General features: G+C 34.7%; 1 protein-coding gene and 1 long non-coding RNA gene across 2 annotated transcripts; both read right to left on the bottom strand.

Annotated features, from left to right (window-relative positions):
- Positions 1-926: 926 nt before the first annotated feature.
- LOC114737061 (uncharacterized) lies at positions 927-2,726 on the bottom strand. The gene has a single exon (XM_028924959.1). The coding sequence runs from the start codon at positions 2,724-2,726 to the stop codon at positions 927-929; it is 1,800 nt and encodes a 599-aa protein (XP_028780792.1).
- On the bottom strand, positions 2,724-4,141 carry LOC114737062 (uncharacterized). Its single transcript, XR_003739384.1, has 3 exons — positions 4,092-4,141; positions 2,965-3,339; positions 2,724-2,844 (listed from the first exon to the last, which is right to left on the bottom strand). It is a non-coding gene; the product is annotated as an uncharacterized LOC114737062 (long non-coding RNA).
- Positions 4,142-14,713: the final 10,572 nt, after the last annotated feature.

Here is a 14,713-nt window from a genome sequence, read left to right as displayed (position 1 = left end):
AGCATGTATGAATCCTGGATGTTAAGATATGTTAATGTGTTTTGATATCCTTTACTGGTTATCAAGTTTTTGTAAAGGCATTCATGTGTTTTCATCATGGCCACAAATGCAGACCGAATAAGACTGGATAAACAAATGGTACCCACGGTGACATCATAGGCATATATCAGAGTCCTCTCTGCCACATCTGTTTACAACCTCAACAGGGGTTGTTCACAACCTCAAAAGGGATTGTTGACAACCTGAACAGAATTGGTTAACAACTCAGTCGGGGTATAACACAACTGTTAACTTAATTATATTATGAGCACATATAACGACCTTAATAGCAAAAATTGGGAGCATTTTAAAGTCATTAACAGCTTTAAAAGAACCAAATCATATTACAGCAGATTTTTATTCCAGCAATTCATTTACAACCTCAACAGGGATTGTTGACAACCCGAACAGAATTGGTTAACAACCTTCGCATTGCCCCTGACAACTGACGCTGGGGATACCACAACCTCCACATGAGATCTAATTCTAACCAAATCATATCATATTATGACTTTAACACAGCTCGAATGTCTTAAGAAATCACTGAACACTGGAAGTAGGAGAAATTGTCACTTTATATCAGTAACATAATTGAGACTGCTAATGACAACCTGCATGGCGTCTGATAACAAGTCCATTACAACCTATTCACCAGTACATCAAAAATACAGAAATGATGTTATATCAGATTACAACCAGGTGTCATTTACCACTTGATATATATATGTACAACATAACTACACCAAATTTACAACCTATTCAAAAAAGCATACGTGTTGCATGTGTGGATAATGACGGACAACTTGAGGTGTAGGTTATGACATTTACAAAAAAAATGCTGTCACAAGCATTCACAAAACGAAATATCAACAAGCCACCAGCAAAGCTCAACTTGGATTGGGGTTCTGGCAAGTCTTCACAGTGTGGCCTGGCTCATGGCATCTTCCACAGTGGTAAAGTTTTTTACTTTGAAATTGAGATTCAATCCTTCTTTTCTTTGGCCTCCCTGAGGGTCTTTTAGTGATTGGTGGCTGTAAAAATGTTCCCGTCATCATCTGCGTAACGGTGAGAGCTTCGGGACGAGGACAATCATGTGTCGCAATTGGCCTCATACTACTTGCATATATCTTCTCTTGGGCTGACAGCTTATAGCAATCATCTACAAATTCATAAACACTACCATGAAGTAGCTTTATCGCTGCACAGGCATGAGCACAAGGTACTCCGCTCATTTGCCATGCTAAACAAGTGCATTTCTGAGCTGTGAGATCAACAGTGACACAAATTATTCCAGTAGGAGATGTAGTATCAACTTGAACTCGGTTATCTCCATAATATACAGTATGCATATTCTCCGCTCTTGCTACTTTTTCTTGCAACTTGGACTCAATATTTGGCCCAACGCCATTTGTCCAATTTTCCATTGCCATTTTGCTTGCAACCATCTTCTTGGCTAATTTCTCCATATGCTCATGTATGAGAACTGACACATTGTGCTTCCTCTCCTTCAAAATCCAGGCATTAAACGACTCCGCAACATTAGTAGTGATGTTATCCCATCGCTTAAACGGGAATTTGCTTAAAGCCCACCGATCTACATCTCCTTGAGTGTCAACCCAATCAGCCAATTGTGGACAGAATGATCTAAGTTTCCCCATTGCAGCAACATATTCATCCTCAATCCTTGCATAGGCGATTCCATCCAGCATTTTCAATGCAACGTCCTTTGAAGTACCTGAAACTCGTCCCCTGCCTCGGTTAATTTTTAAATAATGTGCACTAAAATTTTCTTTCACATGCCTATAACAAAAAGCATGTCTCTCGCCACCAAATATTGTTCGCACAGCACCTATAATGGCATTATTCCGATCTGAAACTATCGTTGTCTCCACTGATCTTGTGATGTCTTTGATGTTCTGGAGAAACCAAGCCCAATCATCATATGTCTCCCCACTAACTATAGCATATGCTAATGGAAATAGTTCATTGTCTGCATCATATGCATTAGCTGAAATCAATGTCCCCCTGTAAGGACCACTTAGATGACAGCCGTCTATATAAAGTATATGTCGACACCCTTCTAAAAATCCATTAATTGAGCATCCATAAGCAATGAACACCCTCTGAAATCTGTTACTATCCAACCCTTCCCATCGAGCACTTGTGTTTGGATCAGTTTCAATGAGCCTTTGACAAATCCAGGGAATCGCCATGTATGAATCCTGTGCACGACCATGTATTTCCCTCAATGCTCTTTCTCTACCCCTGTATGCTTGACTATAATTCAGTCGCACCCCATATTCTCTATACAGATCTCTTCTAAGTTCATTAGCATTCTTGTCTATATTACACCTCAAAGAATCTATCATGATTGATGATGTTAAGTTTGACCCTCTAGAGTGAGATACAACCAAGCTGTCCTGTGCATAATGCACATGCTCACTTCTTAAGGTTCTAATTATTAACAACTCAGAATCTTGTCTTTGTCCCATTGAGTATGCACCCATATACCACGGGCATCCCTCCGCCATACACTTCACAATGATCTTTTGTTGATTGTTCTTCACAAACTTGTATGAAAACTTCACAGCAATACTGTACCTATACAGTGCTTGCCTAAGAGCCACTGCATTAGGAAAAATCTGTCCTTCTCCGATAACCAAACCCTTCCACTTTATTGAATTCATTTCCGGAATTGGGGTTGGCATCATTTCTGAACCACATGGCAACAATAGTGGGTCTTCACTAACCACATTAGGTGGAGACATGGACAATGTATCTGAACCTCCGAACAAGTCTTCCATCCTACATAACAGAACAGGTCAAGGGGTCGTTAATGACAACCTTCGATCACTATAATAACAACTTATGCACAACAGTTGACAATAGCTAATATTACTTCGAAATTTAAATAACACAACTTACACATGTTGCTCTTCTATTACAACATCCCTTGTTAGTTGTGAATTTTGATCTCCATTTTCTCCTATATATACATGACCACTGTCGCCATTGAAGTTAATCAAATGTTCTACTCCTTCATCATCTACAAGGTCCACAAATGTACACTCATCAAAGGTTACTGTGAATTTCATAACCATTCCATTACTTTCTTTTCCCACAATTGATGCCACCATTGTTCTAAATTCTCCATATGATGTCCCTTCCTTTATCATTCTTGTTCTCACACCACCTCCAACATACTGCGTTTCACCTTCTACACCATTAATAAATTGTCCTCCTATATGGAGGTAGCAAAACAATTGCTTTGCACTGGAAGTTGCCATCCTGGATATCAACCTGCCATAATCACTTGTTAATAACAAGTCATACAGTTATGTTAACAATCTTCGATGTATCCATTAACAACACATTTAACCATCGCATTTGAGGGGTTACAATAATAAATATCTGTCATTTTCCACTTATTTCCATCAGCAACACAGCATCATTGCCCGAAAAACAGAGCATCATTCACCGAAAAACAGAGCATTGCTTTCTAACCATAGCCACACATAGTAAAACCACACCTAACATGATTAAAACCACATATGACTAAAATGAGCCTCCCTTGATATTTCTACAGAGCTTAATCACATGCTTAATACCAACGTATAAACACCCAATCAACTTTTCAGACCAGCATTAAAGCTGCGACTAGTTGTTAATAACAAGTCATACAGTTATGTTAACAACCTTCGATGTACCCATTAACAACACATTTAACCATCGCATTTGAGGGGTTACAATAATAAATATCTGTTATTTTCCACTCATCTTCATCAGCAACACAGCATCAGTGACCGAAAAGCAGAGCCTCATTCACCGAAAAACAGAGCATTGCTTTCTAACCCTAGCCACACATAGTAAAGCCACACCTAACATGATTAAAACCACATATGACTAAAATGAGCCTCCTTTAATATTTCTAGTGAGTTGAATCACATCTTTAATACCCACATATCAACACACAATCAACTTTTCAGACCAACATTAAACTTGACACTGGTTGTGTACAGAAGAAGAGAAATATTGTTAATGATGAGACGTACCAAGAAGATGAAGAAATAATGTCGCTTGCCTGCGATGGAGTACCAGCGCATAACTCCCTTCTTTCTTTCAGAAGCTTCTCTTCCTTGTGCATGCATAACAAACAACCGCACTAAATGAAGCCAATCAGCGTCTCTCCCTCTTTTCTTTCCTTTATCAATGACTGAGGGCAAGTACGTAATATCACAACTCAAATTATTTACCCAGAGGTCCCTGGGGACTTATCAGGAATTTGGAGATTTCATGGGACCTTCTGGTAGTAAATTGTCTTCTGTGGGACTCTACAGTAATTTTCCCACCCTATTTTCCTTCCCCTTCTTTGACCTCTCCTCCAACAATCTTTTTGGTCCGCAGCAAATCAGCTTCTGCCATGGCCTCACCGCTTTTCACTCCAACTAATGTCGAAAGGAGCAACACATCTCACCGCTTGCGCAGCTGCTTCTTCTCCCTCTCATTTTTATCAATTAACGTCCAAAGGAGCAACAGTGTCTCGCTTGATTGACGCCTCACTGCCTGGGCGGCTGCTTTTTCTCCCTCTGCTTTTCATCAGTTCTCTCTACCTTCCTTGTTCTTTCTTTTCGTTTTGCTCTCTCACTCTTCATTCCTTCCTAAATCTTATAATATTTCTTACAAAATAAAAAGAATGTGAACAGAATTCATAACAAAATTCATTTTTATCTTATAATTGATTAACGAAAATTAATTAAATTAATTAATAAAGTAGACAATTTAAAAGAAGTCTGGTAAAAAAGACCTATGCGTAAAAATGAGGGAGAATAGAATTAATGAAATCACACGAAGTAATTCTTTTAATTATTTAATTAAAAGGGTGGATTATGCGTTTTGGAAAGCGGAGACACAATTTGTGAATACTGTGGCTTGTTATATATTTTACAGTAATTGATATTAATGCTTATAATAAATGATCGTTCGTGTGTATTATCATTTTCATGACAAGTCAACAAGTCTTCTCCTTAACCGAACGCTTGGCTTTGCAAAACTTTACCTAAACTGTTTCATTTCGGAGAATAAGTTATTGGCAATTACCGTATGGGCTACTATATACTCCTCCGGTCCTTAATATATGACCTAATTCTTGAGTTAGTTTTGATCCTAAATGTAAGACTCATTTCTCATATTTATCAATTTTCTCTAAATTACCCCTATGGATACTCCCTCAACCATAATCAAATAGAAGAGGGAGAGGGGGTATTAAGAAAGATGATCATGGTGTTTTAGGAAAAATGTGTCACTTTTCTTATAATTAACTAACTTACTTAACTTTCTTAATCTAATCAAATTAGTTAAATGGGTCTTATATTAAGGACCGGAGGAGTATTTCACATTTGCCCAATTGCCCCGTTGTCAAACTTGTGAAGTGCTCATGGCTTTCATTAGTAATTTCCTAAACTAACCATGTATTTAAAACATTATAAGGATTGATTCTATTTGTACAAAACATGAAAGAAAGGTTTTTTGGCTCACTATTTAATTCGAGAAACATGTCGGCTATTTTCTTTCATTAAGAAGAATCGACATGATGTTGAAGATGTTTTTTGTCTAATATTTTCTCATCAAAGTGTCATGTTATCTTTTTGCCTCCGTCATATTAACAAATAAATGTTTAAATTATGGTATTATTAAAAAATGTGTGCATATTTAAATCTAAACTCTCTTCTTGTAAGGAGAAGTGTTTATCCACGGCCGGCCAAATGACATTAGCCCTATCTGTATTGAGTGTAATTCCTTTTTATCCCATGCATGTGGCAAGCATTCCTCTTACCATCTGACATGAAGACGAAAGATTATAAAGAAATTTTATTTGGGGACATAGTAACATTACTCATGGTTTCCATCTTGTTTCATTAAAAAGTTTATTAACAAGTTGTGAATTGGTACTAATAAGTATTGAACAGTAAATAACAAGAAATGTACCGGTAATGACAAATTATTTATTAATAAGTTGTGAACTGATAATGACAAGTGTTGAACAATTAATGATAAGTGTTGAACAACTAATAACAAAAAAAATGTACAAATTTGGAAGCTTTTTTTAAAAATATTATATCAAACCTTTTTTTTTTAACTGAGATTTTGATTTCTCAGGTCACTTTGTCATTTTTCTCTAGATGAAAGAAAAGTACAATCAAATCAAATATTATTGCCTTGGGGCCTGCATCGATACCCATATGTTCCTGAAGCACTCTGGTAAGATTACCATCATTTCCTCTCAAAATTTCATTTAATATTTTATAAAATTATTATCATGATATTATATGAAAAAAGAGAGAGGTCGATATTTATTGTTTTAAAAAATAAATCTGAACCATTCTTTTTTTTTTTTTAAATTCAATGGTAAAGATGTGGAAAAGAGAGAGAGGATTATAAGAGGATCTGGACATATGTTTTTCGAGTTTACCGCGTTTCGCTCCAAAAAAATCCCATTTGAGATGGATGCAGAAACTGAGAGGAAGGAGCTTGAAGGAGCTAACCCTATCTTCCTCTTCTCTAGTCTTTCTTCCGAAAGCCCTTGTGTCCGTAGCGAATCTCAAAACCTAGATTTCGATTGATTTACGCTTCATTGCATCCTTTTTGTCAATTCCCTTCAGCTTCTTTCCTTTTTCCTTTCTTTTTGCTTTTACTCTCTCCTGGAAGCTTCCTCCTCCATTCCTTTAATTTTCACAAGGCGCACGTCTTTTATACCTCTCTCTCTAAATTTTTTTCTTATAATATTTTTTAGAAAATAAAAAATAATGTATTTAAATACCTGAAAATATCTATAAAAAACACCTAACATCTAAAAGTATTTATTAGCTTTTATAGGCTCTAAAAGTTTATTTTTATTAAATCATGTGATTTGACCGTTGTCTTTAATGGTCAAATCTAATGACAGGTAACGGTCAATGGCTATGGTATTTTTGTCCGTTTGGATCAGCGATTAGAAAAGTAGCTTATTGTCAATTTAGCTTATGAAAAAGTGAAGTTGAGTAAAAGTTAAATTGGATAAGCTGAATTGCATTTGAATTGGAGTTCAGAAAAGCTAATTTGTAAAAGTAAGATTGATAAAAAGTTATTTGGATTATGATTAAGTAAAAATAAGTTTTGTTGTAAAATAACCAAAATGGATATGAGTTTTAATAAATAATAAAACATGATTAAAAAAAATAATTTTACATAATACAATGAATTTAAAATAATTTAATATAAAGAATTGCAATTTAATGAGTGAATTAAATTTTAAAACTTCAGAAAAATTATAAAAAATATTTTAAATATAAAGTGAACAAGAAAAAAAAAAGAATTGACAATTTGAAAACTTTGAGAAAAATCATAAGAAATACTTTAAATATAAAATGAAAAGAATCTTCAGGAAAGAGGGGGGAATTATGACAGGAAATAACCGGAGAATAAACTCCCTCCTATTTAAACACACACGTATATAAACACAGCGTCTAAAATGTTATTTGTTGTTATTATTACTCTCTCACCAACATTATTTGTTTATGATCACCCATATATATATGTATATATATTAAAAAAGGGGATGGAGAGAATTTGACGAGAGAGCGGCATAAATAAAAGAGATATTTGATATTTTGATGGGAAGATGTTATTAACTTGAAGGAAGGGTTGTGGGGGGAAATGGAGAGAAGGGAATGGACATGAAGGCAGGTGCCATAAGAGTAGGCGTTGGGTGGATGGCAATGCGTGTCGCTTTCGCACTGGTGAAGTTGTCGCGTGCGGGTTAAGTATTGGGCCCACAGATAGAAATAAGCTCTTCATATTTCAAAATAAACGCCCTCCTCTGACTTATTCCCAATGTACATTCAGTCACCTTAAAATTCAATAAACCCAATACAAAATAAGCCCTTCTAAACAACCCCAAAAAATTCAATCGGGCTCATCTTGCATTTAAGCCGCATTTGGACCAGCAAACGCTGACCCAAGCAGGCACTATATCAATCCCAACTGAGGTTTTGAGCGATATGCTATAACTTGGAAAAAGGTTCATCAAGACCCTTTATCGTGGCACCTTCACAAATGTGATATTAATAAAAATTTCTCTTTACAAACAAGAATTAGTCCAGTTGATTAAAAAGTTAGATTATAACCCATAAAATTATAAATTTGAATCTCGTTATCGATGTGAAGGCTTTATTGGTGGGCGATTTGTAAGTACTTTTATAAGTGCTTTTTGAGCCTAGGAGCATACCCTAACTCTAATGAACCCCTAAAGCCCAACTTAATTTTTTTATAGGAAAAAAAACTTTATAACATGGAACAAAATAGGGTTGTTCAAGGGACGGATCGGGGTTCTGTCCTGATGAACAGTAAGGGGACAGTAAATTTGTCCCCTATCTCAGCCCGTCCCGGTGTTGTCCCGGTCCCGGTCAGGACGGGACGAATCCGAGACGGGACTGAGACGTCCCGAAGTTTTTTTTTAATTATATTTTTTTGGATTTAGGCCTTATAAAAACATCTTTTTATTTTCTTTTTTATTTGTTTGAACACTCTTAAACAAAAACCCAAAATATTACTCCATCCGTTCCTTATTATAAGAGACAAATAACCAAATCACGTTGATCAAAAAAACAGTTAAAATTAGTTGGAAACAATTAATATGTAAAAAGTATAATATTTTTTCCCACAATGCCCCCATTAATAAGGAGAGAGAGTATGAGAGAGAACAATTAAATTATTAAAAGAAAGAGAAGTGGGAGGGAGAGAGAGTATGAGTTGGAGACAAAATAAATAAGGGTAAAATAGGAAATCAATACAAAAAATAGAGACAACTTTTAAGTGTCTCTTATATATGGGAACATGCTATAAGCATCAAATGTCTCTTATAATAAGGAACGGAGGGAGTATATATAATAGTCATTAAAAACTCTAAACAAAAGCTTTTAACACAATAAAAACTTGCTAAAAATTCTAATCATCAATAATTTCAAGTCATCAACAAATATAAAAACTCTAAATAAATATATCCATAGTTCCATACAATAGTCTCAAATCTTAAAAAAAAATGAAAAAAATGATATTATATAAATAGGATAAAAAATTAAAAGAATTAAAAAAAAAGGAACCGGGACGGGATGACCCTGTCTCGTGTCCCATCTCGTCCCGGTCCCTTTTTTGTCCCATCCCGAAAAATTTCGGGACGGGTCTGTCCTATCCCAATAAAACTAGGACTGGAACAGGCCAACTGGGACGGGCCAGCCTTGAACACCCCTAGAACAAAATTGGGTGTAATGGAATAGATTTGTCCTTCATAATGTGACAAATAAATGTTTAAATTCTTATTAAAATAGTACTCACATTTAGTATCTGTACAATTCTCATCATCTTTAGTGCCTAACAATGTGCATGTTAAAAAAATACCCACCTAGAATTTGTTTCTTACGAGTATGATTTTTGCATTATACTTTTTTTTAATAATTTTTATAATTGGGATAACTAATCTTTTGATCCCTATAATTTTAACTTATTTGTAACTTAATCCTTATACTTTGATTCAATACAACTCAATTACTATAATTTTAACTCGATTGTAAATCAATCCTTATACTTTTAATTATTTTATAATTTAGTCCCTCCTTTTATTAGGTATATAATTTTCATTCTAAAACATAAGGACTAATTATAAAATGCGTAAAACTATAGAGACCGAGTTGCAATAAGTCAAATTTCAAGGATTAAGTTACAACCGAGTCAAAATTATAGAGATCGAGTCAAAGTATGGAAATTGAGTTACAAAAATCTCAAAAATATAAGGACCAAAAGATTTTTTTTTTTTAAATAAAATATGTGGCAGACTAACTCTACCACCTATTTCATAGTTATTTCTCACAAACCCTATCCCCTTCTATTCTATTAGGATTATGTAAGAATCTGGGGGTTCGGTCTAAACCAATCTAATCCAAGGTGGTCCGTTTTGGTCCAAATAAGCTCATTAATAAAATCAAGCTTGACTGGTTAGTCAAGCTAGATTGAGTTTAAGAGCAGACTAAATGACCAAACCACCTGGATTGGTCCAATCCAGGTCAATGTTATTTCTTTTATATTTTGTGAATTGAATGTTAATTTTTATTGTTGTTAGAGATTACTATGGATTTATAATTAAATTTTAATGTTTTGTTATGAGTTTGATATGATTATAAGTTTTTTTTTTTGTCTTAATCGTGTTTATTAAGTTAAAGTCTTGCCTTTCATTAAGGGGGGAAAAATGAGCTAAAAAAGATAAATTGAGGTATTGGACTAGTGGATCAAGTCTGGTTTAACTCGACCTCAAATTAGAACCGAACCAGACCGAACCACTAGTTATTTTTTTCAGCCTGATATCTTATCTAAACTAGATTTCGAGTTGATAACTAACTTGATCTAGTCTGATCCATGCACATACTTATATTTTATTACTAGCCGCTCTCCTCTAAAGGCAAGCCCAAACTCTCCCCTTATTAAAATTAAAATATGGAGAATATCTTATCATGAATATAATATTCAATATAAACAAGGTCTAGGAGAAACAACCATCCAATTCTCGCAGCTTCAAGGTTTTGTTTCTCACCCTCTGGCTTCTTTACGCCTTGTCGGACACGTGTCCTTGGCTTGGGCTTCCCCTTGGATCACCTGCCGGGCTCTATTGTCTTGGGTTTTGGCAATTGTCAATCAAAGTCATGATTACTTTCAGGCCCATGAAGCAACTGCAAAGAATCAGTTTAGTGCTTAAAGTGCTTAATAGTATATCAAATAAAATTATTTCTAATAAAAAGATACCTATACTTAACTAAAGTTAAAAAAAAAGAAAAGCAGTTTAGGTAAACTTTGCTACAGCCAAGCGTGCTAGTTCAAATAAGAGTTCTACTTTCTCAGTAGAGGGTTTTTCAGGTTGTACAAATTGATTAAATCTGGAGACACAGCTAAAGGATTTTAAATTAGAAGATAGCTAGGAAGCAACCATCTCGTATATCCACGCTCTAGGTTTGCCCCATTAAATTCCGGCACAATTGAAACCTAAAACTCACCGCAACCGTATTGAAAATTTCTTCATAAGAAAATCAACCTAGATGTAGAGTCTAAGAACTAAAGCCACAATTGTGAATCATAAGCTTGGGTCGAATTTTAATATCAACATGGAACACTTAAACAGAACTCCACCACACTTTTTAATTAATAAACAACATATTTCACAGAAATCTAATCTGAAACAAGAGCAAATATTGCAAATCTACAAACTTTCCAGAATTTAAATGGTTTTTTTGAGGAAAACATTGGCCGCATGCAGCACTTTTCGGAACAAAACACAACTTCAAGGATTGCAGAAGTTAACTGCCCGATTTAAATTCTCGCCGAACTTAAACTACTACATATGCACTTTTCAGCCCAGAATAGTCACACAGATATGTAGTGATTTAACACAGAATCACGCGTAGAATTAATGCAGTCCATGTTCAGTGACTTTTGGCCCCAGAACAAATTCTAAGTCTCTCATTTGATTCTTCACGACCATCGCCTGATTCTAAATTCTCACTCGGTCATTTCAGTTTCACGCTATGCATATCATTTTAGAGAAAATGAAAAGATGGCACAGAAATCGGAACTTTTGTTGATGACATGGCTGCATGATACAGATAATATATAACGGTGATGCTTGGGTGACCTAGCATATGTGGCATCCGAGTAGGCTGGTGACAAGGACCAGGAAGATGACGTGGCAGGCTATGTACGTTGGATTATGACTAGGTCCTTTGGTGGGTTTTTCTTGCGCGCAACGTAGGTAGCATAGGGCCCAAGTTACTATCTGCTTTGCCGTCATCGTTCTTCAGAAGCCATTGATGATTCAGTCTATCGGTAAGCATTGCCTTCAACATGTCCTTATGTGTAAAATGAGTTTAATTTGTGTCTGTGTGGCTAATGAAGGCATACCAACCAATTAAAGTCACACTAATATGCTTTTTATTATAACTCACATTCCCATTATACTTTTTTATCAAAGATTCAAATTCACAACCTTACGTGATATCCGATTATATTGTTAATCTACTTTTATTTGCAACAAATATGAAGACATGATTCATTCTCTAAATCAAAGCCCCTATTTGGACAAGTCATCAACATCTCCCTCTCATTTATGGGCTTGCATAACAAATAATTACCCTTCTTGCTTTGCTATATACTTAAAGTATTATAACACAAGAAGAAATGGAGGTATATATGGCTGTCCGCTAATGTTTAAATTCTCAGCGAGGGCTCTCAAACGTTAAAACTAGTACTGTCACTAAATCTAGCACTCATCACTTACGAATTGGGACACTGGGTAGATAGTTGCATTCTAAGATTACTTTTCTGTCATTATGAGATTAGGCACGCCAACCCTATGACTTTGTCCAAATCAATTCAAAAAAAGCATTATATTTTCTTCCCTGTGGTCCACATTTAAGCATGACATAAAGATATACTCCCTTTGGTCCATAACATAAGATGTCAGTTAGAAGAAAATTATGTTCCAAAATATAAGACGTTGTCAATACAATTAATGTGATTTTCTCACTTTTGTCCGTGTTAAATACAGGAGAATTAGATTATTTCCTTCTTTCAACATTCTTTGAATAAGGGGTTGATTATTTGCTACACTTATTGTGTTGCTCTCTTTGCCTGCCATGGCCGGTTGCTTGTGGTCAAAATTGGGTATGGGTTGGCTCACTTTGGGTTTTATCTTCAGTTTCCAGCTTCCAGACCCAACGAAGCTTCTGGGAGAATGAGAAGAAGCAGAACAAAATATTTAGCTCTGAAACCAAAACATTGTTAGGAGAGAGAGCCAAAAAACGAGGAAGATATATGTTAGGACTTAGTTTCTTGACGCTTTCTCTTATTTTCTGCTGCATTTGAATCAATCCTAAATGCCCAATATACAGATTATATATTGCACTTAACGTGGATAAAGTAAGCAATGGAATGTACGAAGTAGTGGAGATCGCACGCATGCATGGCCTACTTCTCACCGCGTGGATAATAGAAAAATGAGACATGTTAGCTTTACCTTTTCCATGGAAAATGGATATCAAACAAGTCATAATACAAAACCATGGCTAATTAATCTCTCACCATTCACCGTATCTCAATCAACCGATAGAAGCTGGTTTATGATCAAAAAAATAATATTCAACTCAGTCATTATTGATTTAATAGTAACACATGCATGTTGCGGCTATATATAATAATAATGAATCAACTAAATTGAAATAAGACCCACTGAAGCAAAAGTGGTGGACTAATTAGTTAAAACTCCACCCATGTATATATGTTTATGCACACATTATACATGTGTACATGTGTGTACAGAAATGTGTGTGTATATAATTATATGATACCCCTCCATCTTTTTTTATAAGTAACCTTAGACTTTATCACGTAAATCAAAAAGTTAGTTAAAGACAATAAATAAGTAAAAATTGAATGTTTTTTGTCCAAAATATCCTTATTTATAGAGGAGATAGAGTATAAGAAAGAGAATAAGAAAAATTATTATAATAAAAAGAATAATTATGAAAGAGAGAAAATGTGTTATGGAGAAATATGATAGTTTAAAAAATAAGATAATAAATATATTGAGTATTAAAATAAATAATTAATGGGAGTAAAATAGAAAATTTGCTACAAAAATTTAAGACAACTTATAAATATTGTTTATATTTATGGACAAGAGAGGGATAATATTTTTTGCTTATAAAAAAGGACGGGGGAGTATTGTATTTATTGTGAATGAGAAAGAATATTTTTAGTCCTCTAATTTTGCACAAAAATTCATTTTAATCTTTTAATTTTATAAAGCACCTTTAAGTCCTTTAATCATAACATCGTTAAGAAAAAATATACTAGTATTATAATGTTAAATATTAACCAAATATTTTTTAAATACTTATATATTGAGTTTAATTTTTACAACAACAATAATAATAATAATAATAATTGTTACAAAAAATTAACATTTGAGAGTAGCAGTGAAAAATCAGAACTGAAAAGATATTTTCAGACAAATGGCTCTTTATTTAATTAAGCCGTCAATAAACACAACACATCTAACTATAAGTCAAATGGCTGTTCCAATTAACTCTTGCATCGCCACGTATGATTTTGCCCTCTGGGATGCGCAGCGCAGCGCAGCGGAGTCCAGCCGCCGTCGTCGCTCAGAGAGCCCTTGGTTTGGGCTTTCCCTTGGATCACCTTCCAGGCCCAATTTGCTTGGGTTTTGGGAATTGCCAAGCAGAGCCCTTAGTATATGCTTCAAAAAGGTTGACTATGGGGCAAATGTAAAATGGCAGCCCATATCAGAGGAAATTTCATATAGACCCCACTATAACAAAGTTATTTCATGCAGCCCCTATAAAAATTTGAAACTTCACTGCACTTTTTTAGGTTAAAATTCCTTATATTCCAATTGTGAATGCTCTTATTTTACTTGTCAATACCTAAATTTAGTTGGGTATAGTTTATGTTTCTTGTGAATAATCGTATTTTTGTTTTAAAAAGCTCTTGAATCCGAAACACTAAACTTATCTTGAACTGAACATTGTATTATTGTTGTATTACCTCAACGTATTATATTTGACCGATTTTTCAAAAA

This window comes from Neltuma alba, unplaced genomic scaffold, assembly GCF_004799145.2.
Source record: "Neltuma alba isolate B1F8T4 unplaced genomic scaffold, ASM479914v2 tig00013402_pilon, whole genome shotgun sequence".
In the NCBI taxonomy this organism is placed as follows: Eukaryota; Viridiplantae; Streptophyta; class Magnoliopsida; order Fabales; family Fabaceae; genus Neltuma; species Neltuma alba.
This window is presented reverse-complemented; position numbering and strand designations above follow the sequence as displayed.

What these genes read in the sequence shown, in the direction of transcription:
- LOC114737061 (XM_028924959.1), bottom strand. Translation starts at nt 2,726, where the DNA reads ATGAATTCAATAAAGTGGAAGGGTTTGGTTATCGGAGAAGGACAGATT.